General features: G+C 39.5%; 1 protein-coding gene across 5 annotated transcripts in view; it reads right to left on the bottom strand.

The window, feature by feature from the left end:
- Positions 1–27,419, bottom strand: part of ptprz1a (protein tyrosine phosphatase receptor type Z1a) — a 265,905-nt gene that overhangs the window by 82,137 nt on the left and 156,349 nt on the right. For 4 of the 5 annotated variants that reach the window (XR_010019227.1, XM_063058126.1, XM_063058125.1 and 1 more), the window contains exons 8-12: positions 25,373–25,523; positions 19,535–19,719; positions 19,292–19,424; positions 6,555–6,601; positions 940–3,493 (exon numbers count right to left, since the gene is read on the bottom strand). Coding sequence is in view for 4 of the 5 variants with exons in the window: in XM_063058126.1 (XP_062914196.1) it covers positions 940–3,493; positions 6,555–6,601; positions 19,292–19,424; positions 19,535–19,719; positions 25,373–25,523 (3,070 nt within the window). In the remaining variant the exon portion in view is untranslated. The remainder of the gene's footprint in view (positions 1–939; positions 3,494–6,554; positions 6,602–19,291; positions 19,425–19,534; positions 19,720–25,372; positions 25,524–27,419) is intronic. The other variant, XM_063058127.1, reaches the window with a different exon arrangement.

Raw genomic sequence — 27,419 nt, 5'->3', positions numbered from 1 at the left:
CTTAAACCATAAAATTCACACATTTCTGTCCTCTGTATAATTCAGAAATTGCTGTACCTATTGCACTATGCAGCAATATTAGTTTGCCTTTTTGTTCCACTGTATTTTGAAAGGCCTTATAGATTAAACAACTGTTTTTTTTATAAATGGTCTCATTTCCTCTTGATCAGGGAGCACGGATTTTCAGCTCAACTATCTAAAAGCTTTAAAGTGAAGGAGGTAAGTCAGACAGCACATTCCCAACATCTGTATCAAACACTTGTTACTGTCAGATCTTCGAAAGAAATTCAAGAGAAAACCTATGGCTCAGACACTGCAATCCATCTTACCTTCAATTATAATCCACTATTATCTTCTGTAATTTCATTTTTGTTCTATTTTGCTCGGAGAGTATGAAGTTATTTATATTTTACAAGGTCTATTGTTATGCTTAACTGTTGTATTACACACTTCCTAAATTACAGAGCAGGTGACTGATAACAAAGTTCAACCACATGCTGAATCTTAATAATGCAGCATTAGTTATTCATTGTTTTTATAGGAGTACCCTGTAACCATTCATTCCATACTGCTGAGGAAAGATTCTTGTAATAGGACTATTTCTGAATTTAGTTAGAATGAATTGATAAAAATGTACTTAAATAAAGCACAAATTAGGAGAAAACAATATTTAGCTTATTTGAACTACATATAAAATCTGCATTCGAGATTTCTTTTTATTATTAGTCCAGTATCTCACTGAATTTATAATGCAGACCTGCTTCATCAGTTGCTGTCAACCATTATTATAGTCAAAGGCACAGAAATGAATGAGACAGCTCAGTCTCGAATCCTTCCCAACTTCAGTAAAATTTCCATTGCAAATGGCTCTGGTCTTTTACTTGGAAATTGCATTAATTTCACCTTTGGCTTTTCAAAGTTTTTTCAGACATGACTAACCTGCCTCATACACGTCGAATAAAGTTGTTTCAAGCCCACTCGTTAGAGATGGAGCTGAAGACTGTTGAGTCCTTGGATCTGCTGATTTACCTGTGCTTGGTGTACTGTCTAGTGCTCTATCATTATAATCGAGGTAACTTAACACCACTGTTGTCTCATTATCAATTAGACTATCAGATGCACTCTGGCCAGAACCACTCTCCTCTTCAGCAGTCATGAAAGAATTAGTCCTAGGGTGTGACGGGGGCAGTTTTGCAGTTACTGTTTTGATCCGGTTAGGTCTTGCTATTATTGTTGGTCTTTTGTGCTTTCCAGTGGTTACATTTCGAGTCACTGTTGTTGCCTTGTGATTTTTGTCCACCTCAGAATTTGTTACATTGATGTTAAGAGTAGCGATGAAAGAATTTTCTTCAGAAGATGCAGGTGATCCTGTAATGATCTGGGGATACTGACTATTCTGCTCCTCTGCAGAGTTGAATATCTGCCCACTTAATGCCTTATCCTCAGATATGGGGTACAACGTTGTTGGAACACTATCATCTGTCTCAGACAAATCACCTTCAAACCCAGAAGACCAGAATTCAGCATCGTGACTTTGACTCAGTAACGTGACAGAGGAAGGCCCAGAAGGAGCTGGTAAAGTGGTGGCAGAAACTGCCATAGTTATCTCCCCGGTGGGAACTGCAGACGGAACATAGATGAATGCGACTTCATCATTTGAAAAAGGCAGGCTACCAGGAAGATTGTACTGGTTACTGGATATGTAAGGGAGTGCATTATCACTGGACGCATAAACCATCGACTTATTTTTCAATGAAGTTTCTATGCCATTCAATAACCTTGCACTACTAGAGAGAGTAACAGTAGGTTGCAGCAACAGTTCATTACTGGATAGAGCAGGAGGAGCTGAAGTTGACCTTTGACTGTGAGGAAAGACAGTAGCGTACGAAGATATTTGGCTTTCAGAGAAGGTAGGAATCACTTGAAGCAACATATCAGCAACAGGGGATGTAGAGGCAACACGGAACATCTCATCACTGGGAACAGGAGACGGAGCCAGGGGCAACACCAAAGTATTGGAAAGAGTGGGAGTAACATGAAGAAAAATCTCATCCTCTTTAGAACTAGGATAAGTTTGAAGAGACATCACAGCACTCGGTACGGGAAGAGCAGATTCAAAGAACATGTCACCGACAGAGGTAGCAGCAGTGGTATGCTGTACTAACTGATGGCTAGAGGCAGAAGTCACATCCAGGGATGCTGGAACTTCAGAGGAGATCTGAAGGTCATTGAGAAGTTTCTCACTAGGAAAGGAAGTAGGGATAGTATGGAGAGACACCACATTACTAGCTAAAGGAAGGGTAGCGTGACGTAACACTTCAGTGGTAGCTATTGGTGAACTAGGCAATCCTACTTCACCATAGGAAGCAACAGAGGTCGTCTGAAGCAATAGTTGACTGCTAGGAAACACTTGGCTAGCTGGGGAATCAAAGGTCACTTGCAGCGACATGGGATCACTTGATAGAGCAAGGGTTGCTTGAAGAAACACTTCATTATTAGCAGAAGCAGAGGATTGATAAGAAGGTGTACTGGATAAGGAGGGAGTAGGCTGCAGCAGTACTTCATCATGGGAAATAGCAGAGGTAGCAGGGAAGGACACTTCTCTGTCAGAGAGTGCATTGATAGTTCGGAAAAGCATCTCACCAGTAGAATAAGAAGAGGTAACTTGGCCTTCAGTCTCTTTAGGCAAGGTATTAAATCTGCCAGTGGAATCTGGTGTACTGTGAAGATACATCTCGTGGCCAGGAGAAGGAACAGTTACAGAAACTAATTCCTCACTGGATGGAAATACATTATCATTGAAAGCTGTCGTCTTAGCTGGGTGGATAGTGGCTATGGAAGCAACCGAACCAGAGACTGCACCAGGTTCCTTTAAGACAGTAGCTTCATTCCTTGATGTCATTCGATCTGCGCTAGAATCCATTGGCGGTGCAATCGTATTTGTTCGAGACCACAGCTTAGGGGTTGAATTATTTGTAAGAACCTCCTGAGGTGTGATAGGTAGAGAAACATTTCTGGTGTCAATGGTGGATGCGTGGAACATGGTGTCGGACTGTGTGGGGGTACTTAAGTTTGTGACTTCCTTTGATGTAACTGGAGTTTCTGTTTGCTGGGAATAAGTGAACATTGTATTTGACTCCAGGGATCCCATAGCGGAAGTATAGTCTGAATCCTCTGCAACTGAAGAAAACATTGTTTTGGTTTCAGGGTGCAGGCCAGCATTTATGTCCTTGGATGATGTTTCAGTGACAGTGGAAGACGATGGAAAAATAATAACATTTGGATTGGCAGCCTGGGTGGTCATTTCCTCAATCCCCTTGACAAAATAATTCTCGTTAGGAACAATACTTGCTTCTTGCTCCTTCTCAGTAATAGTTATGGACTTCACAGTTTTGCTTTCCAGATCCTCCTCATTCCATTTGTGACTGAGAACCGGGGCTGTGTAAAGCTCAGGTAAATTTGCTTCTGCATTTCCTGGATTATTTTCTTTTAGCTGGAAGCAGAAAAGAAGAAAAATAGAGAATATGTTGCTATTTAGTAGTATCACATAAAAGTGATAGAGATTCACCCTGGAACTTCTGAAGTGGTTTTACCAATGAAGAGAGCTAAGCACACACACTTTGCAATTTCTCCTCAGGTTGTGACACTATTTCTAAGAACTGTAATTAACTCAAAACAGTACATAAGCTGGAAATAATAAAAAAAACAATGCGTGGGAGAGTATCACAAAAACAGCCAAGATGGGAGCATGAGAAGGAGGGGGGAGTTAATCTAATGAGCCTTCACCCATTAGATTAACTGCTTCAAATTCAGTCTATGGACAGGAACAAGAAGTTGTGACTGCGAATGAGGTAGATAGGGGGATCCAAGAGGTGGTGCTGGAGGAGCCTCAGCACTTGACCTTATTCAACAGGTCTGAGATGATTGCTCCCTCTGCGGATACAATATTTTGCACCAGCTTTCCCTGTAGAAAATACCAGCAGCATGCCAGAAATCGGAGAGCATCAGGGGACGGAAGTGAGCGTAGGTGCAATTACTAAGGAGAAGGTGCTCATGAAGCTGAAAGGTCTGAAGGTAGATAGGTCGCCTGGACCAGGTGGACTACAGCCCAGTATTCTGAAGGAGACAGCTGAAGAGATTGTGATGACACTTGCAGCAATTTTTCAAGAATCACTAGATGGAGGAATGGTTCTGGAGGACTGAAAAGTTGAAAATTCTACTCTTTAAGAGGGGAGGGAGGGACAGAAAGTTATAGGCCAGCTATCAAGGTGTGGTTGCCAAAGTGTTAGAGTCCATTATTAAGGATGAGGTTTTAGGGTACTTGGAGGTATATGATAAAATAAGCAGAAGTCAGCATGGTTTCCTAAAGCGGAAATCTTGACTGACAAATCTGTTGAAACTCAGAGGAAATAACAAGCAGGAGTGACAAGGAGAGTCACTAGATGTTGTTTACTTGGATTTTCAGAAATCCTTTGACAAGGTGCCACACATAAGGCTGCTTAACAGGGTAAAAGCCCATGGTATTACAGGAAAAGATACTAGCATAGTATAAGATTGGCTAACTGGCAGGAGGCAATGTGTGAGAATAAAGGAGGCCTTTACAGGGTGGCTGTCAGTGATAAGTGGTGTTTCATAGATGTCAGTGTTGGTGTCGGGAATGCTTCTTTACACGTTATATGCCAATGATTTGGATGACAGAATTGATGGCTTTGTGGCCAAGTTTGCGGATGACACCAAATAGTGGGGTAGTGGGGTGGTGGGGAGGTAGTTTTGAGGAAGCAGGGAGTTTACAGAAGGACTGAGACATATTAGGAGAATGGGCAAAGAAATGGCATATGGAATACAGTGTAAGGATGTGAATGGTCATGCACTTTGGTAGAAGGAATAAAGTGTAGACTATTTTCTAAATGGGGAGCAAATTCCAAAATCAGAGGTGCAAAAGGACTTGGGAGTCCTTGTGCAGGATTCTCTAAAGGTAAACTTGCAGGCTGAGTTGGTGGTAAGGAAGGCAAATGCAATGTTAGCATTCATTTTGAGAGGACTAGAATATAAAAACAAGGATGAAACTTTATAAGGATTTGGTCAGATTACACAGAGCATTAAGAGCAGTTTGGAGCCCTTTATCTAAGAAAGGATGTGCTAGCAGTAGAGAGGGACCAGAGGAGGGTGCTGAGAATTACCCTGGAAATGAATGGGTTAATGTATGATGAGACTCAGGGCCTGTATTCACTGGAGCTCAGAAGAATGAGGAGAGATCTTATTGAAACATATGGAATATTGACTGACGTAGGTAGAGTGGATGTGGAGAGGATATTTCCTATAGTCAGAGAGTCAAAGGGCATTGCCTTAGAATAGAACGACATCTGTTTAGAACAGAAATGAGGAGGAATTTCTTTAGCTAGAGGGTGGTGAGACTGTGGAATTTTTTGCCACAGGTGGCTGTGGAGGCCAAGTCATTGAGTATATTTAAGGAAGAGGTTGATAGGTTTTTGATTAATAAGGGGATCAAATTACAATGAGAAGGCAGAAGAATGCAGTTGAGAGGGATAATAAATCTGCCATGACAAAAAATTTAGAGCAGACTCAGTGAACCAACTAGCCTAATTCTGCTCATTTCCTTTATGACACTAATGTGAAAATGTAACCAAATAACACTGTTCATTTTTGTACTCAACAGGTTAAAACAGGAAGTAGAATAACACTACAGGGGAATCATACCTTTTCCAAACATTATGCAGTTCTTGCATGAGAAGCACTATTCATGTCATTACTTGGCCAGGCTACTCTAACAACACCTCTCTACACTGTCATGTGTAGCACCAAGAATGACAGGTGCTTCAAGGGCACAGGAACACCCTCACTATCCTGACATGGAAACATATCAGTGGTCCTTTTTTGTCACTGGATCTAAAACCTCAAACTCATTCCCCAACACTATTTTCGGAGTATCTTCACTCAAAGGACTCAGATAGTTTAAGAAAATGGATAGCATCACCTTCTCAAGGGTAATTAGGGAGAGGCGATTATCGTTGCTCTTTCTGGCAATAATGAGGTACCAAAAAACAAAATCATTAAAGCAGAGGATTCCCCTTTTCAAACTATACTATTGTACAGCCTTATATTCCAAAAATAAAATCTGTAAACTTAATCTGATTATGAGTATGTATTAATGTACATTATAATGCATCCAATATTTGGAAACTCTCAAAATATCATTGAACTTTTAATTTTATAGCCATCTTGATAAGCCCCACAGCATTACTAAAAGAAATTGTCTCTGACAGAGTTCAGCACTAAATCAGCAGCAACTGCTGAATGGGAAACAAAGAATATGCATTTCATTTCAAAAATTGAGCACAGATAGGAACAAAGTTAAAAGCTGTAATATCTCCACTGACGCAGTTAATTATGGTTTAATTAAAACAGTTTTCTTTTGGTTTAAGGCATCTTTTGAAAAATTTAATTGTAGTATTCATTTAAAAAGTTCCACATATCCACAGTGACACATTCAAGTTGGAATAAACAACAAAGAATGATTTAAAAGTCTTCTTTACCTCCATATCTCCATACGGGTCACTAAAATTGAGAAATGCACCAATATCTGCAAAGTATTAAAACAAAACAAACTGAATTAGATGAAAACAAAAACATTGTTTTCAAGATTAAACAGAAACAATTTTCACATTTGCGATGGACATCATGATAACTGATGCCAAAAAAAATCACTCATTACATATTAAATACTGGGTAATATATGCTCAGTTAGACTTTACAATGAACCAGATAATATTCAGATTTCAGCAATAAATCCCATCTTCTCTCTCTGGTCTAGTTTAAAGTAAGTCATGCTAACTAATACATTAGTGGAGGGAATAGTCTCTCATGGGAGGGATGGAAGGGAAAAATATTAGCCCAATATTTCACCCTGCCCCACTACCTTCAGGAAACTGGACCTCTGGGTACCAGGTATAGGCTCTCAAGGAAATAGGAAAAGTTACTTTGATGAATTAGAGGAGGTTGCTGCTACTGACCTACACTTTCAGTGAAGTGGTTAAATTGAGGGCAACCAATAGAGGGATATGCGTTTTAGCCCGAATCAAAATCAGATTTAGAGCAATGACCAAGGATGGCTTCAATGATAATTAGTGCATGAAATTTGAAAATATTGGAAATACTCATCGAGATCAGCTTTCCTTAATATGAAACATTTACTCTTTTCTAGTCACTTGACTATTTGCATACCCTTAGGATTTATAATTCACACCTTCAGTAGTTTGCTTCAGTTCTGTTCCTAGGCTCATTGCCTGTCCTGGCAGCTTTTACCTGGTAGTGGAGACAGTTATTTAATGCCATCTGACATCAGACAAAATTGCAGTGGGGCATTAACTGGCTTTGTGAAATTTCATGCTGAATGTGGCAAATTTTTGTGGATGACTAACCTGACACCATCAACAATGCAGGTCATTGGGTGGTGATCTAGTCATAGAACATGGCCTGAGTTCCATCTTCTGAGCCCAGGTTTTTAGTTCACTTACCAGCACCATTTAGAGCAAGATTCTTTCTAGATCAAAACTACATATTTCAGAACCACAGCAACTGGACATAACAAATGGAATAAGGGAAATTATCCCATCAGGAAAGACCATGTAGATTCTGCCTTCTGCTACTGCAGTTTAGAAGAATCAATAATGATCTCAAGTGATATTTTGAGAGCATAGAAGCCACTAGGCTGTTCGTTCTGACTGAAGAATTCAGAACAGAGGGATATTTTCTTAGGGTAAGAGGTCAGCCATTTAATACTGAGATGAGGAGAAATTTATTTGCGCAGACTTTGTAAAACTTTTGGAAGTCTTCACTTCAGGAGGTTGTAGATGTCCACTCATTCAGCAGGATCAAGACTGAGGCTGATAGAATTTATAAAAGAATCAGATTCCCAAAGGACTGATTGAAAAAGTGAAAAGGTCACAGATCTGCCACCCTCTGAATAAATGACTGAACAGAGTTGAGTGGCTTTTAGATTATGTGCTTTTCAAATCATACTATTCCTGGTCACTATTCTCTGCATGTAAGCAATTTGGACATTAATTCTTTAATTAAAATATGCCTTTATAATAATTTCACAGAAATGTATAATATCAACAGGCTCTGTTGACTACGTTATGATTCTGAAGTTAAAAAGGATGCAGAGTTAATGTAATTTGAAGGAAAGGAATATCTGTGAATCTTCCTAACATAATTAATTGATTTTGTTGTAACTAATCTTTAAAAGCAATTGAAAGAAATAAAAGTAAAATCACAATACAATGCCAGGATGTCTTACCTTGGCTTTGCTCAGTGCAATGCTGAAAAGAAATGGTGATGAGATTCCCAATTTCCTTGTAGCTAAGCAACAGTGGTTGTAAAGTATAATCCAGTCTCAAACCATTGTTAGTAGATTATCAGTATTTTCACAATGGTAAACAAATCCAGTTAAAATGTATCTTTATTTTCCACACTATGCATACACCAACACACAAGAGGCCCCTGAATAGACTGAGAGGTTCACCAGCTGCTAATACAAAATAATTATTAGAAGCAACTGTCATTCAAAAAGCAGAAAATTGAGATTTTGACATAATATTTCCCATTATACTGAAAACAATGAATAGGTTTTACAAGGCTTAACCTATTTATTAAATGTTCACAATGGAGATCATACTTCCTCCATTTATTTTGCCCTGAATGTAATTGCCAATAGCATAATTGTTACCCTTCCTTACAAAGAACATATAAGGCTTAAGACTCTACACATAGAGTTTCTATTGTAATATATATATATGGAATTGACATGTTTTTTTTTCTTTGCTATAATCTTCTCCAGTATTCAAGGCTATACAGAAGAAAAAGAAAACAAATTACTTAAGAAATTCAGTGGGTCAGGCTGTATCCATGGGGACAGAGGGATCATTGACATTTCGGGTCAAGAAACTGCATCAGGCTTAGAAGATGCTGATGAAATGTCATCTCCACCCTAAATGTAGATAAGCTTCCAAGTGGTTACCCAGCTAAAACCACTTAGGAAATTGTATACAGCTGAGTAGGAAAATACTGGCATCGAGTATTTTCAGATCTATTTTCAGAGGGTCCATCAGTGAGATAGAATACAGAACGGTACGACAGAAGAACAAGTCCTGCAGCCCACGATATCTGTACCAATCATGATCCCAAATTGAAATGGACATCTGCCAGCAAATGGTCTATATCCCTCCATTCTCTGCCTGTGCATGTAATTGTCCAAATGCATCTCAAATGTTGTTATTGCATCTACTTCCAAAACCTGACAGTACATTCCATGCACCTACCACAGTCTGTGTAAAACAGCTAGTCAAGTAAATCTCCCTTAACCTTTCCACCATTCACCTTAAAACTATTTGGCCTTTGTCATAAGTAGTCAACAGCATTCCAATGATTGTATGTCTATTTTTTTCTCTCCATTTATCCCCCCCCACACCCCGCATCCTCACCACATTCTACAGAGGTTGTACTGAGAGCATCCTGAGCAGCTGCATCACTGCCTGGTTTGGAAGTTGCACCATCTCGGATCGCAAGACCCTGCAGCAGATACTGAGGTCAGCTGAGAAGATCATCAGTGTCTCCCTTCCCGCCATTACAGACATTTACACCACACTCTGCATCCGTAAAGCAAACGGCATTATGAAGGACCCCACGCACCCCTCATACAAACTCTTCTCCCTCCTGCCATCTGGGAAAAGGTACCGAAGCATTCGGGCTCTCACAACCAGACTATGTAACAGTTTCTTCCCCCAAGCCATCAGACTCCTCAATACCCAGAGCCTGGACTGACACTAACCTACTGCCCTCTACAGTGCATATTTATTGTAATGCCTGCACTGTTTTGTGCACTTTATGCAGTCCTGGGTAGGTCCGTAGTCTAGTGTAGTTTTAACCATATAACAATTACAGCATGGAAACAGGCCATCTCAGCCCTTCCAGTCCATGCCGAACTCTTACTCTCACCTAGTCCCACCAACCTGCACTCGGCCCATAACCCTCCATTCCTTTCCTGTCCATATATCTATCCAACTTAACTCTAATCGACAACATCGAACCTGCCTCAACCACTTCTGCTGGAAGCTCGTTCCACACAGCTACCACTCTCTGAGTAAAGAAGTTCCCCCTCATGTTACCCCTAAACTTTTGCCCTTTAACTCTCAACTCATGTCCTCTTGTTTGAATCTCCCCCATTCTCAATGGAAAAAGCCTATCCACGTGAACTCTATCTATCCCCCTCATAATTTTAAACACCTCTATCAAGTCCCCCCTCAACCTCTACACTCCAAAGAATAAAGACCTAACTTGTTCAACCTTTCTCTGCAACTTAGGAGATGAAACCCAGGCAACATTTTAGTAAATCTCCTCTGTACTCTCTCAATTTTATTGACATCTTTCCTATAATTCGGTGACCAGAAATGTACACAGTTCTCCAAATTTGGCCTCACCAAGGCCTTATACAATTTCAACATTACATCCCAACTCCTATACTTAATGCTCTGATTAATAAAGGCCAGCATACCAAAAGCTTTCTTCATCACCCTATCCACATGAGATTCCACCTTCAGGGAACTATGCACCATTATTCCTAGATCCCTCTGTTCTACAGTATTCTTCAATGTCCTACCATTTTATGTAGTTTTGTGTTGTTTTATGTAGTTCAGTGTATTTTTTGTATTGTTCATGTAGCACCATGGTCCTGAAAAACGTTGTCTCATTTTTACTGTGTATTGTACCAGCAGTTATGGTTGAAATAACAATAAAAAGTGACTTGACTTGACTTGAACTCATCTGCCTCTATTTATACTGCTCTAGAGAGGTCAGATCTTTCTTTTAACTATGTCATCTGGGCACATTTGGTTTCTACCCCATCCTTTGCTCTTTCCAGCTCTCCCTCTCTCTGCAACTTAAAGCACCACTTGTTTTTAAACTTCTATTCTGAAGGGTCATTGGTCCAAAATATTAACTCTGTTTCTCTACAAGTGCTGCTTGGCCTCCTTAGTATTTTCTGCTTTGATGGCAGTCAACAGTGTGCAGGGTCAGTACAGACGCAAAAGCCTCAGATATTGCATAGAAGAGCGATAAAATTCCTAAAGTCAAGCATTTCTTCATCGAACTAGCAAATTCTATCTGGATTCTCCCAAGGATGACCACATTACTTGATCATCAGGGATTCTTGCCAGGTTCATGAGAAAAGAGACATGAACCACACCACTCAGTAATATATGACAACATTGCTAAATCCTCAGAGCCTCAAGGATGGACACATGGTCTCAATTTAACAGCACCAGAACCTCTTACCTTCTATGCAGTGCAATAAATATCAAAGATTTATGATGCCAAATTAAGACACCAGTCCTCTAAAAGAACCAGTTCAACAGCAGTCACTCCTAGTATATGTATGATAGAATGATTCCTGATCATGGTCTGGTACAGCAATATGAATGCTCAACGTAAGTTCAAAGCAAGTTTATTATCGAAGTATATACTGTATATTTCACCACATACTACCCTGAGGTATATTTTCTTGCAGGCATTCACAGTAGGTACAAAGAAACACAATAGAGTCAGTGAAAAAGTACACACCATGACGGACAAGCAACCAATGTGCAAATACAAAACAAATAATATAGTAAATAAATAAATAATGTTGAGAACATGAGCTGTAGAGTCCTTGAAAGTGAGTCCATAGGTTGAGGAATCAGTGCAGGGCAGAGGTGAGTGAAGTTATCCTTTCTGGTTCAGGAGCCTGATGGTCAAGAGGTAATAACTGTTCCTGAACCTGTTGGTGTGGGACCCTATGCTCCTGAGCCTCCTCCCCAATGGCAGCAGTGAGAAGACAGCATGGCTCCGATGGTGTGGTGCTTGGTGAGCAGGAGATACAGAAGCCTCAAGTCCCACGGTACCAGGTTCAAGAACAGCTACTTTTCTTCAACCACTCAGTCCTTGAACCAAAACTTTAATCACCGAAGTTTAGCAACACCATGACCACTTTGCATTAAAATGAATATTGACTTTGTTGTCCTCATTGTTTTATTGTAAAAATCATGAATAATTTATGTTTCTTTTTGTAAATGCTGCTTATATGATGCTGTTGCAAGGAATATTTTCATTGCAACCATGCATACAACAATTAACTCATCTTTGACTTTTTATAGAGGTTTCCAGGTATGCTTTTTTTTTGATGAGTCTCTATTTTCAGTATTGTTAGGTGGTTATGAATGGTTGGGTTTGGAAAAGCCCAACCTGCTTGATTTTCTAGGGTTTATTTTTAGGAGTGTCACAAAGACGCAAGAAGTATGTTTGCCGTCTCAGAGCTTCAATAACTTGGGTTTGATACTATTTCAATGCTGTGTAACCCACTGACTCCATGGCATCTCTATTCCCACCCATTAGAACCAGACATGATGAATTACTGGAACCACTTTTTCACATGGAGTGATGAGCAAAGACAAAAGTAAAATCTCTGATGGGGCTGCCACCACTTTCAAGGTGCTGAGCAGATTTTCAATGTCACACTGACTGCACTCACTCTGAATCAGCTTCCTCCATTCTCACCATGCCTGTCTTACAGTGGTGGTTGTGATTTTGCACATGGTCTGAGAAATGTTTCTATTGTAAGACTGGGAGCTTCAAACCCTGAAGGCAAGTGAAATCGAAGTAAAACATTTGGTCAAAAGTTCAAGACCAGAAATTTAATAATTCAGTTCCATTAAAAGAATGTAGCATATTGATCAGAATAATTCTGGCTATTTTCCACCATTGTAATTATCACTGTCATCCTTATTTTAATCAAAGGTACAGTGCTACATTTTGAAAAATATGGAATATATTTAAACATACAACTTCTAACATGAAAGGATGTCTCTGTTAAATAAAAAAAACATTGGTGGCACAAATGGCAGTAACATTGCATACACTTATGGATCATCCCCATTTCAATAGAGTTGCCTTATATAAGAAATAAGGTATTAATTGATTGATTGCCTTGTGTCTATAACTTAGAGATTTGTTTGAATTTCTATACTAGGGTTTAGCACTAATTTCTATAAACATTTAGAGCTAAATGTAAGTTTTCATCACAGTATATTAGAACACTTCTAGTACTAATATATAGCAATGAATGATCACATTTTTAAAATGTCTAGCAAGTACCTTGCCAAAATAAAACTGTTAATATTTTCAGTTAAGCATTAGTATGAGAAGTAAAAGGATACTTAAATGTAGACAGTCCAGTGTTATAAATAGAGCAGAAAAGCAGAGGCAGTGACATACAAGTAGATCAGTGTGTATTGAAATTTAGACCGAGAATTAGGAAAGTAACAAACATAAATCACACAGCGAAATTCTCTGCACCTCATTACTTTTCATTGTATCCTCTAAACAAGAAATAATCATTCAGAGACTGGCTCTATTCCACGATCCCTTGTCCATTATCTGTGAACATAGCTAGTGATCTATTGATGTCTACAGAATGACAGCGAAGGTCAGTCAGCAGCCATGATAGTGTTTCAAAACACATCCTGCTCTTCACTCTCCACAAATTTTTGGCCTGCTCAATTCAGTCCATCTTCTCTCATTTAGAAACTTGTTAAATTGCCAACAGATTGGTGACCTACAGAGTGAGGTATTTTTAAGGATATAGAGATTTTATTTTGGATACAAAACAAAATAATTTCAATTGCTTTATTCTCCTGAGAGCAGAAAAGCTTGTTAAATTCTATTTGGTCGTTCCCTCTAGCAAAACGAGTTCTGGACCATTGATCCAAAGACATGAGTTCGAATTGTACTACCACAGCTGGGGAATTTAAACTCAATTATTAAAAATGGAATATTTCAAAAAGCTAATCTCAGTAATATTACTGCACTGTTATATTAAAAACTCATTTGGTTCACTAATATTCTTAAGGGCTGGACATCTAATATTCTTCCTTGATTTGTCCTATGTGTGACTCCAGACTCACCACTGTAAGGTAAAGATTGACAATAAATGTTTGCATTGTCAGCAATATTCTCTCCCCGTCAATGAATAAATAAAATATGTATATTCAATGTCATTCAAAATGAATACAGTATATCAATCAATCCAAATGTAAATAACATGTCTATTGATAATCTTTGGGAATCTATGGGTACCATATATGGATTAGAAAGGAAAATTCTCCAAGGCTGAAGAAAGGTAATTATGTGGGTTTTGTAGTATAGCATTCAGTACACCACAGACAGACACATCCAGAGCTGTACACTTGCAGGCTTATTACTTATTGATCAGAAGGATGAATAACTGAAAGGTTTATTTAACAATAACAACTGGTAAATTTTTATTTTTTAAAAAAGTGATTGCTGTCATCATGGGAACCAGAATGCAAGAATAGCTCGTGGAAAAGTTGTGGAGGCAGATGTTGGTAAGACCTCAGGCAAAGTTAGGAATCAAAAGTTTGAGCAAGGTATGACTAGTGTCCTGAGCTGCCGGTATTTCAATGCAAGAAGTATTGTTGGAAAGGCGGATAACAGTGCTGAAGATGAGGCAGCTGGTTTACAAACAGTGGCAGTGTGTAGAGAGGAGAGGGAGCTGACAGGGCAAAATTGCAGTCAACGGGATGAGTTACAATATAAAAGGTGGACAAAATCAAAAAGGATAAATACAGCTCTGAAGGTGTTGGATTTGAATGCACGCTGTATAAGGAATAAGGTAGATACATTTCCAGCAAAGTTGCAGATTGGCAGGTATGTTGTTGTAGGCATCAATGAATCATGGCTGAGAGAAGATTACAGCTGGGAGCTTAGTGTCCAAGGGAACATATTGTATCGAAAGGGCCAGCTGGAAGGTTGAGGGGGTGGTGTTGCACTGTTGGTAAAATTGAAATTAAATCATTAGAAAGGGGTGACATCAGGTCGGAAGGTGTTGGATCATTGTGGATAGAGCTAAGGAACTGCAAGGAAAAAAAAGACCATGATGGGAGTTGTATACAGACCACCGCCACCCCCCCCACCCCAAACAGTAATAGGGATGTGGTCTACAAATTACAATGGAAGATAGAAAATTCATGACAAAAGGCAATGTCACAATAGTCTTGGGGGATTTCAATATGCAGGTAGGTTAGGAAAATCAGGTTGGTGGTGAATTTCAGGTGGGGGAAATTTCTAGAGTTCCTACGAGATTTTTTAGAGCAGCTCCTGGCTGAGCCTACTAGAGGATCAACTATTCTGGATTGGGTGTTGTATAGTGAACCTGAATTATTAGAGAGCTTAAGGTGAAAGAACCCTATGGGGAAATGTGATTGGATTCACCCCGAAATTTGAGAAGCTAGAATCAGAAGTATGACAGTGGAGTAAAGGGAATTACAGAGGCATGAGAGAGGAGTTGGCCAGAATTGATTGGAAAAGAACACTGGCGAGGATGACAACCGTGTAGCAATGGCTGGAATTTCTGAAAGTAACTTGCAAGGCACAGGATATGTACATCTTAAAAAGGAAATAGTATTATAAAGGAAACATGACACAACCGTGGCTAATAAGAGAAGTCAAGGCCAACATAAAAGCCAGAGAGGGCATATAATAGAGCAAATATTAGAGGGAAGTTAGAGGATTGGGAAGCTTTTAAAATCCAACAGAAGGCAACTAAAAAAGTAATTAAGGTAAAGTTGGAATATGAAAGTAATCTAGCCAACAATATTGAGGATACCATAAGTTTCTTCAGATACATAATGTGTAAAAGAGAGGCAAGAGTAGATATTGGACCACTGGAAAACTATGCTGGAGAGGTAGTGATGGGGGTTGGGGGTAACAAAATGGTGGATGAACTGAATAAGTATTTTCAATCAGTCTTCATGGCGGAAGACCCTAGCAGTATAGTGGAAGTTCCAGGTGTCAGGGGTCATGAAGTGTGTGAAGTTACCATAACTAGAGAGAAGACTCTTGGGAAACTGAAAGGTCTGAAGGATGATAAGTCACCTGGACCAGATGGTGTACACTTCAGAGTTCTGAAAGAGGTGGCTGAAGAGATCATGGAGGCATTAGTATTGATCTTTCAAGAATCATTAGATTCTAGAATGGTTTCATAAGATTGGGAAATTGCAAAAGTCACTCCAATCTTCAAGAAGGAAGATAGGCAGAAGTGTGGAATATAGGCCAGTTACTCTGATCTAAGTGGTTAGGAAGATGTTGAAAATGATTATTAAGGATGAGGTCTCAGGACATTTTGAAGCACATGATAAAATAGCCGAAGTCAGCATGATTTCCTCTAGGATTTCTTTGAAGAAATAACAAGCAGGATAGACAATGGAGAATCGGTTACCATTGTGTACTTGGATTTTCAGAAGGCCTTTGACAAGTTGTCAGACATGATTCTGCTTAACAAGCTACCTGCCCACGGTATTACAGTAAAGATTCTAGCATGGATAAAGCAGTGGCTGATTGGCAGGAGGCAAAGAGTGGGAATAAAGGGAGCCTTTTCTGATTGGCTGCTGCTGACTACTGGTGTTCCACAGAGGTCTGTGTTGGAACTGATACTTTTTACATTAAACATCAGTGATTTGGATGATGGAATTGATTACTTTGTTGCAAAGTTTGCAGACAATATGAAGATAGATGGAGGGGCAGGTAGTTTTGAGGAAGTAGAGAAACTACAGATGGACTTAAACAGATTAGGAGAATGAGCAAAGAAATGCAGATGGAATATAGTGTCAGAAAGTGTATGGTCAGCACTTTAGTAGAAGAAATGAAAAGGTTGAGTAATTTTTAAATGGAGAGAAAATACAAAGAACTGAGGTGCAAAGGGATTTGGGAGTCCTTGTGCTGGATTCCCTAAAGGTTAATTTGCAGGTTGAGTCTGTGATGAAGAAGGCAAATGTAACGTTAGCATTCATTTCAAGAGGACTAGAATATAAGAGCAAGGATGTGATGTTGAGACTTTATAAAGCATTGGTGAGGCCTCACTTGGGGTATTGAGAGCAGTTTTAGGCCCCTTATCTTAGAAAGGATGTGCTGAAACTGGAGATGGTTCAAAGGAAGTTCATGAAAATGATTCCAGGATTGAATGGCTTGATATATAAAAAGCGTTTGATGGTTCTGGGCCTGTATTCGCTGGAATTCAGAAGAATGAGGGGTGAACTCATTGAGAGGCCTTGCTGGAGTGAATGTGGAGAGGATGTTTCCTATGGTGGGAGAGTCTAAGACCAGAGAACACATCCTCCAAATAGAGGGGTGTCCTTTAAGAATGGAGATGAGGAAGAATTTCTTTAGCCAGAGAGTGGTAAATCTGTGGAATTCTTTGGCGCAGACAGCTGTGGAGGCCAAGTCCTTATGAATATTTAATTTAGAGCTTGATAGTTTCTTGATTTGTCAGGGTGTGGAGGGATTTTGGGAGAAGGCAGGAGATTGGCACTGAGAAGAAAGTTGGATCAGCCATGTTGAAATGGCAGAACAGACTCTATGTGCCAAATAGGTTAATTCTGCTCCTATATTTTATGGTCTTATTAAGCACATGATGTGAGTCAAATAATGTTAATCAATAACATAAGAAATGAAAAAAGAATTTTAATAATTTCACCTAGTCAAATTTCTGACAATGTTTTCTTTGATAGATTTTTAAAAGTCATTTTTTAGTGGAGTTACTTGTCTGGGCATTGTTAGGTTAGGAATGGCAGGGGAACAGAAATTAAACAATTAGATTCCAGAGCACGTTCATTACTTAAACTGTAATTACACTTCAGAATTAAGCAAGGAGATTTCAAAGTAGTAATTGACTGAATTTTGCTTCCTAGTTACAAAAAGCCTCCATCTGCCTTTTCACTGGTTCCAAGCTTGCAAATTTCCTATCTATTTTTATTGTTTGTCGCAACTGAATTGGCGAATTCTCACACCCTTCCACATGAGATTTCTATAAAGTTAGCTAACTCAGTGAGAGTTGTAGCTGACTGGGAGCCACTCGTCTTTTCTTTGCACATTCCTGGCCCAGTAGAGGTTAGACGTGGTGATATAGAACTTTACATGCAAACTTCAGTTGGCAATGAAGAATAGCTGACTTCATAGGTGCAGAAAATCTAACTGGTATTTACATTTCAAAAGAGAGAAAATAAAATTTCCCAGCTAATATAGTACTACAAACTGCTGTGATTCAGATTAAGACTGAAGAAGTACTGATCATTCCTAACTGTACAAAGGATGCTCAATCACTAGTTTAACTTGCAACAAAATTATCTCCATTTATTGCAGCCCATATAGTAATTACAGAAGCTGAATGTTAAATGGTGTTCTGAATACAACAGGTTGACAATTGACAGCAACACCTCAGTTGGTGAGAGAGAGAGTGAACTGATGTTCGTTTCGTTCACACATACAGAACTTGATTGCCTATATTATATCAAGGGCAATGCATTTACATTGATGGAAGGAAACAGAAGTAGGGTTAAAAAAATAAAACAGATAATGCTGTAAGTACCCAGAAGGCCAGTCATCATCTAAGAAGGGAAAACAGAGTTAACATCTCATAACCTTTCAATATTTCAGCATTTTCTGTTTTCAGTTCTTGGCAGCACATGCTCCTCAAAGGGTTTTGTTTATCTGGCTGCTGAAATTATGATATGGACTTCATTCACTTCATGCCTCCTTAGCATTAATGAATTATTAAAGTATCTGGGGCCTTCACATTTAAAATAGTTTGCTGTAAAAAAATGTCTCCTTAAGATGCATTTGACAACAAACAGAGACGTCAGGCGGAATAATTAACTACAAGGATTTGTTGCGACTATTTCAGTTTTGGAAGAAGCAGCAATGTATCGACTATCCCAACAAGCAGCGAACAGAAAGCAAGGGGAATTTGAGCCGTTTAGTTCATTGCCATATCAGAACGAAGCAGCAAACACACAGCCAGCAGATATCAACCACCTCGCTCACATCTTTTAAAAGAAAATGCCATCAGCACTGTCATACCAGCTACAGCAAACAAGGGAATCCCACCACCATAAGTAACACACCAAGGTGACTTGACACTTCTTTCCTAAACTTTGTCAGCACAATCCAGAGGACTGGCACACTTGTGCATTCATAATAAACCATTTTTTAAAATTATTGCAATAAATTTTAAATAAGAGTTGAAGCTCAACTCTCCTCAACCAGGATTGCACTGATCTCAGACCCGCAGAATCTCAATCTAAGACCACTTCTATAGAGCAGAGCACCAAAGGACACCCGAGCGAAGGAGCGAGGAACTACAAGGAAGTATTGGATTCAGCTTTACCTGAGTCTTCAAATTCCATGGGCATGTCCACGACAAATTTTTCACTGTATACCCCATACAGACCATCTGAACATATGGCAACCACTTGAACAACGTAACTGGTATCTGGTTGTAAGTTGCTAAGAATGGCTCCCTGAGAAATGAACCATTGGATTATAATTAGAGGGTCTGACAATAATACTACAGTACAATTACACACTACCATACACTTTCTTGTTAACTATATTGTGTGTTTTATATTACCGTGTCCTGATCCCCATCTGTCAGGAACTTATGTCTGGTCAGGTCTTCTCCGTCTAACTGCTGATGGAACACTGCATATCGCTCCAGGAGATCACCATAAACTGCCCTTGGTCTTTCCCAGAGAACAAGCAAAGTGGTATCATTCTTTGCATTGACTTGGAGATTCTGAGGTTCCGAACTGCAAACTTTGAAGAAAGAGTCAGAGATTTACATAAAGTACATTGAACTTACTACAGCTCAACCAAATAATTAGTGCATTACCACCGTTCTATGTCAGTTTCAAGCCAGAAAATAAACAAGAGCAGAGGGAAGTTCCCTTTGTTATGCTGAAGCACATGCCTCAAATCATTATGAGGTTGATTACTACTTGTGTAATAATGATTAATTTCCTTATGGAGAAAAGAGAGAATCTCAGATCACTGATTAACCATTTGCACTTACAGATTCTTCTTTGAATAGAAGGAGAAACAAAAATTTTCTGTCACTGACATATATTTGATATTTCCTTTTTTTCCTCATATGTAGAAAGAGATTCTACACCAAGTCTCTGCTGAATCTCAGATCATTCCCACCATTTCTCTTCCAACATTTATTTCCCTGTATCATGTGCTTTCTCACATGCCCATCAATTCTCCCCAACCCCGCTTCATTTCTCCTGCCACCCATCTACACCATAGCAACCAGATAGCTTTCCAGCACATTGCCGGGAAGGCTGTCAGATCGGAGGCGACTCAGATGGAATTGAGGGTGGCTTCACTGTGGCAGGAGAGGAGGTCATGGACCGACATGTCAAAATGAGAATGGGGAGTGGAATTAAAATGGTCAGCCACCAAGAAGTTCTGGCTGCTACTGATGGAGTCAAAGTGCTTGACAAAGTTGTCCCCCAAATCTACCTGGTTTTGAATCATTAGCAAACTTGCAAATATTACTTTGGCCCCTTACATCAAATTGCTGACCTTGATCAAGAATAGTTGGGCCCCAAACAATGATCCCTTCGGCACCTTACTAGTCATAACACAACAACTGGCCACAGCACAAAAGCAGGGTGTTTTTGAGGTGGTAACTAATGTCAAAATCTATTCCAATATATTTCTCCTCTTGCATTTATCTCCTTTATCTGTTAAATTACAATATTGAAAGAAACCAAGGTAAACCTTGGATTTGATGTTCTCTGTGGTTAAACAATGTTTGCTGCCTCAGTTCACTTTTGGTTCTCTGGTATCTCAGCCCAAGAGGACACCTCAGCAAACATCAGCACTATTGGGAGTGAAAGAGATATTCTGGAAAAATACAGTTGCGGAATAATTTTTGATTGCTTTGTGTGCAAAGTCATGTCTTCAACTTTCAGAGCTCTTTTGCTTAGGATTTCTACAATGAATTACGGCTAAATAACTATTTTTATAAGTTTAGTCTCTACTGTAAAGTGGGAAATGTGGCTGCTAATTTCCCATCTTCAATTGAGATAAATGGCCAAACTATTCAAGGAAAAAATAGTGGATGGGGCCCATAGAAGTCTTCAACTTTCTTAATTATTATAGTGATTTGGGACACCTTACATTCATCCAAGAGGGCAGAAGGAGTAGAGGTAAAGGCAGTGGCTATAGTCCACCAAACTTTATGGTTTCGATAGGAACTAAACCCAGTGCAGAGTTCAAAGGCTCTGTCCCTCAAGCCCTCCTGATAGTAAGGCTAGGATGGGAAAGTATTATCAATTATTTTATTTTTAAATAACTGACATTCAGACATAATTAAAAAATTCTAATAAACAATTAAAAATTAATAGAAATCATCAAATATCTATACAAATTAGAATCAGCTTTGTTATGCAAAGGAGGTGGTGTTCATGGAGAAATCGGATGATGGAGGAAAAAAGCTGTTTCAAAATAGTTGATTGTGCATCTTTACACACCTATACCTTCTCCCCGAAGGTAATAATGAGAAGAGAGTGTGTCATGGATGACGAGGGTCTGTAATAATCAGTTTCCTTGTTACTCTATACCCCTGTTGATAACAGCTTAGGCAGAATCCATGTGGCAGTTCCCAAAGGGAACCTAGCAAGAGTGCTCCATGCTAAATGACTCTATATTGAAAGCAGAAACTTCAGTTTTGAGGACAGACCACCAACGTTCCCCATCTGAACAATCACCATAAACTAGCACAGTGGAGTCAAAAGTTGTATTTGAAAGACAGCACCTCCAACAAAGCATTAACCCATCAGAAGTCTCAATCTGTATTATATATTTATCTCTGGAATGCGACTTGAATTCATGACCATCAAACTCAGAATAAGGAGGGAGAGCTACTATTGTGCACTCTGAAATATTTCTGAATTTAGTTTTTAATAAGGCTGTTATAATCCAGCGTGCTTCTGTAAACTGAGTCACAATTTAAAAAGCACTGCCAGCAAAACTATGATTGTTAATTTTTTGATTATTGTCATAATATACCAATTTACAATGAAAAGCAATAGATGGCATGTAAAATAAAGCAGTTTACTGCACATTAATACAATTGATAACAATAAACCAGTTTACCAATTTTATATATTACAGCACCACTTCAAATATATTTTTTGTCAAAAAAAAATCATCTTTTCAACACCAGATGGCGCTTCAAGGCTAGAAATGGTGCTTTGTGGTTTTTTTTAAAAAAAGGAGTTTTTAGATTACGTTATTTTTAAGTTAAAGATATTCAGAAAATCAGGCCACTTCCAACTCAGAGTGAATTACAGAGTGTGTTGACAGGAAAATTCAGACAAAATATAGCAGAACAAAGGGATTGGGTTAAAGATTGCACAGGTTGTGATTGAAATATACTACAATAGATGATAGGAATTGAGGAGAAAAGGGGGGCAGATTGAGCTCAGTTCCAATTAGCTTGTATTCCAACAGGGATTTTTAAAAACCATCAAAATAAGTTGAAATAAACATTAGATGGCCAAACCTAATTCATGCACAGATTCTGGAGGGAAGTTGCAGTAAATACGTATCCCCAAAAGTCCTTAAGATAATAAGACCATAAGACAAAGAAGCAAAAGTCGGCCATTCGGCCCATCGAGTCTGCTCCGCCATTTTATCATGAGCTGATCCATTCTCCCATTTAGTCCCACTCCCCCGCCTTCTCACCATAACATTTCATGCCCTGGCTACTCAGATACCTATCAATCTCTGCCTTAAATACACCCAATGACTTGGCCTCCACTGCTGCCCATGGCAACAAATTCCATAGATTCACCACCCTCTGACTAAAAAAATTTCTTGGCATTTCTATTCTGAATGGGCACTCTTCAATCCTTAAGTCATGCCCTCTCATACTAGGCTCCCCCATCATGGGAAACAACTTTGCCACATCCACTCTGTCCATGCCCTTCAACATTCGAAATGTTTCTATGAAGTCTCCCCTCATTCTTCTAAACTCCAAGGAATACAGTCCAAGAGCGGACAAATGTTCCTCATATGTTAACCCTCTCATTCCCGGAATCATTCTAGTGAATCTTCTCTGTACCCTCTCCAACGTCAGCACATCCTTTCTTAAATAAGGAGACCAAAACTGCCCACAGTACTCCAAGTGAGGTCTCACCAGTGCCTTATAGAGCCTCAACATCACATCCCTGCTCCTATACTCTATTCCTCTAGAAATGAATGCCAACATTGCATTCGCCTTCTTCACCACCGACTCAACCTGGAGGTTAACCTTAAGGGTATCCTGTACGAGAACTCCCAAGTCCCGTTGCATCTCCGAACTTTGAATACTTTCCCCATTTAAATAATAGTCTGCCCGTTTATTATTTCTGCCAAAGTGCATAACCATACACTTTCCAACATTGTACTTCATTTGCCACTTCTCTGCCCATTCTAAGGTCAGCTGATGTTGAAGACTCATTCGTCTCCCTTGGTATTGGCTTCAATCAGACTAATGGCACAATTTTTGCTCAGGCAGGAGTTTAAGTAACCGCAAAACAGAAAAGGTTTAGGTGATCGATAAGCATAAATTCCTTTTTTTTGTGCTCTGTGTATTTTATATGAACCTTTGAACTTTTCCATACATTAAACATATAAATTTCAAAATCCTCTTTTTTTGGCGTGTGCAGGCGTGCGTGTGTGTGCGATGTTGGTGGGGCGATGTCTTTTTCATGCCTTTACAAAGCGCGGAGCGAGAGAGAGACTGTGTGGCGCGCCACTCCTCAAGCAGAGATTTTGCAGCATTTTTCCCTTTTTATTTGACGAGGTCGAGTTGAGATCTCGACACTCAACTCAGCACGGATGGAAAGCGTACTCAGGAGTGGCTCCAACTGGGTTCGAACCCGGGAACTTCCGTTCCAAAGTCCAGCACTGATGTCATTGCGCTACCAGCCAGCCCAAAATCCTCCTTCTAATGATTTCAAGTTTACAATTTAAATTTCCTAGGTCTGAGCAAAATGCAAGAGAAGTTGGTTTGAATTCGCCGTCCAGTACATATCAATTTGATGAGGACTGCTGTAACTCCTGACTCATATGACACTCCCACACATGCCCAGTCTGAGAATACATTCAAAGTGTAGAAAAAATGTGAAGTCACAAAACTGGAAGGGCCAGCTCACTCAGAAACAGGTAAAGGCAGTCTGTCAGGGTCTTATCATTAGACCCAATATGTTAACATTACAAATGACAGCATAGTGTGCTTGCCCATACAGAACCCAAGACATATTATGCAAATCTGTCTTCAGCTCTGAATCAATAGTAGCATAGGTTCTAGACTCAATCCCCAATCCAGATAGCTGAACACAAAAATCTATGTTGACAATCCAGTGTAGTGCCTGAGTGAATCACTCTGTATGAGGCACCACCTTTCAGCAAAGTTGTCAAACCATGAGTCCTCCTTGTCCGCTCAAGTTGATGTGGAAGATTCCAGGGATCTAACAGGATGGAGAAAAGACCATCTCTCTATTTCACTAAGACTACAATTTTATTCCTGAAATAACATTACAAGTACAGGTTATCTTGGTATATTTGCTGTTTGCATTCACAAGTACCTGTGCATTTCCTACAGAGCCCCGATATGAAAATTGCAGAGTAATTGATTAGTTGTAAAGTACAGACACTTTACAACTACAGTGTAAAGTGCCTGGGCTTTACAACTAAAAGCACAGTCAGTTGTGCTTTTCACTACTGTGACACCAGGCGAGCACAATTGGCCAGCAAGTAAAGCCACTGCTTCACATCTCTAGAGATCCAGGTTCAATTCTAAACTCTGGTGCTGGTTGTGAAGAGTTAGCACGTTCTTCTTCATGACCTGGTGGAACTTCTTCCAGCTCTGGTTTCCTCTCACGTCCCAAAGGTGTGCAGGTTGGCGGGCAAGTTTTCCACTGTAAATTAGCTTAGAATCTGTGGGGAGGGAGTTGATGGGCATATGGGGAGAATAGGTCAGTGTTAAATCATTGGGGGAGTGGAATTGGTTTGGTGAACTTGACTCAGTGAGCTGAATATCCTCCTTTTATATCACAGGAAATATAAAATACATAAATAGCAGCACTTAATTGCTGCTTCAAAGTTTTGTTTTTCCCAGTCAATAATGCAATCATGATCACAGTTAATGTTGAATGACTAACACTCCTGGTTGAAACAAGTTGTAGTTGCATAACTGATTCATACACTGGGCCAATCGCTTCACTTCTTAATTACTTAATTGCCTGTAAAACTTGAAAGGACATCAAGATTGTGGAATATCAAGAAAAGCTCTTTCTTCATGTAATGTAAAGGATCTACCAAAGGTCTCTTCAAGAAAACACTGAGAGATTTCACATGGGATTAATAAACTCTCCCTTTAAATTGTTTCAAAGATACAACAGTTTGAACATACCTGGGTCAGGAATTACTTCTGTCCCTGTGTACGAGGAAAAGACTTGCTCTGCAACTTGGTCCTGCTGCTCTCTGTAGTTGTTCTGAAGATAATCTATCAACATGACATAGCCAGCTTGTTGCATGGTCAGCACCTCACAGAATACCTCCAGCTGAACAAAGGGTCAAAAGAAAAACTCCTTCAGAGCTCTGAACATTAATGGGTTTTCACTGCTTCAAAATTGTTGAACATCAACAAATCCTCACCTGGCATCTGCATACTTCAATTCCTTAGCTAAGTTGATTGGACATGAATCAAATCCGAAACTGCAGCAATTTACCCTTCTTTTTTTGCAGGGGCGCTTGCAATTAAAATACTTTATTAATGGGATTGTGCAACTTCTCCTAGTGGCTTAATTTTGGATGAAAATGTTCATGTTTTATTAAGGTACCGAAAGAAGAATTTGAAATAATGTCATTGAGGATTTGTGTGATTAAATTTCCTTCTGTACATTGTAATACTGGGAGAGATGTTTTTGGTAATTTGCAAACACAAAGATTCATTCTGAGCTCTGAATATGATGAGACTTTAATTCATTTGAGGAGCTCAGGTATTACCATAAAACTGTAAGATTAAATTAGAAGGTCATATAAGCAGCCAGACCCAAAGATTAAACAGCAATCCCTTTGAGAAAAAAAATAATTTGCCTTTGTTGACTGTTTAATCCACATTACTAACATGCACTGACATGGCTCTACACCAGTATAGTCATTACTACAGTTTCACAGTAATAATTGGAAGTTTGTCACTGGCAAATTTTAACTGTGGTTGATGAATGATTTTTAGTGCATTTGTTCATCTCTCCAAGTGCGGGTTTCATTTCCTGCTCCTATCTGGGTGCAATTAATCCAGTGCTCAGCGGTTATGTCCACCACCCACAGCTTGGCATATAGATCTATTCCCGTGCCTAATTAATATAAAAAAGGTCCAAATGGCTATACTTAGTAATGTTACATTGGCTGTAGCTGGGAAGGTAGGAAGATGTCTCAAAAATCTCTGGACCTTCTACATACTGGCATCACTATAAAGACACATACTGTACAGTATCGAAGACGCAGAACAGTGAGAGCTGACTGAGGCAACCCTGGAAAGTATAAGCTTGTGACTGCAATGCACAAACAGCCAAAAACATGGCACAGGCTATACACAAAATTCAGGCTCCTACCTTATTAATATGATTTGGCTGAAAAATCAGCAGCAACTCTATTTCTACCAGTTAAAGGCCAACACTATGTGCAGCCAATATCTGCTGAAGCCATGCCTGCATTTCTTCACGAGGGGTGCTTTGAGGCAGTAACTGATAGCAGATAGGATTGTGCGGCTTTTGGGATCACCTTGAAAACTGAAGAACTATTACAAGCCGGAGTGGGCGTGTTAATTTCCCAGCGTGGTTCTGGATGCCTTGGTAGACAAGTTGGAGAGAAGGAGAGATGCCTTCTATTTGCAAGTAGCCAGGGAGCTCCCCCAGAGAGAGAGATCGCAGTGTGAGATAGTTACAAATAAAGTAAATGCTAAAAATGTCTCAAGAACATGAAAGCAGTACTGCATGTTGACATCTCACAGATGCTATTCCCCCTAAATCTCCAACACTTACTTTACAGGTATACCTTCGTGAAAGATAGAACTGCTATTCAACTAGCAGAGAGCTTTATCAGATGCCTCATTGTATCTTCTCACTAATTACTCCACCAAACCTCATATATATGCCCAGATACATTTCTCTCTCACCTTCAGGAGAATTGGTTTTGTGCCCTCGAGGAGAGGATGCCAATCATCATTGCAGAGGCCTCGCCCAAGCCCCTGGGCAGTGGAAGTGGAAGATGATGGAGGTAATCATTCCAAACACCTGATCTACAGGTGGTGGGTGTTGTTAGCAGGCATCTCTTACAGTAGAGTTATATTCGAGGTCAGCCTTTGCAACTTACAACTGGGCAGCATTCCACCAGCCACTCTGCAGGGGCACATCATAGGGAATGAGTGACTGGTGACCAAGGAAAGCTATAAGGCA

This window comes from Mobula hypostoma, chromosome 9 (assembly GCF_963921235.1).
Source record: "Mobula hypostoma chromosome 9, sMobHyp1.1, whole genome shotgun sequence".
Taxonomy (NCBI): domain Eukaryota; kingdom Metazoa; phylum Chordata; class Chondrichthyes; order Myliobatiformes; family Myliobatidae; genus Mobula; species Mobula hypostoma.
The sequence above is the reverse complement of the archived record's forward strand: the minus strand, read 5'-3'. Positions and strand labels throughout refer to the sequence as shown.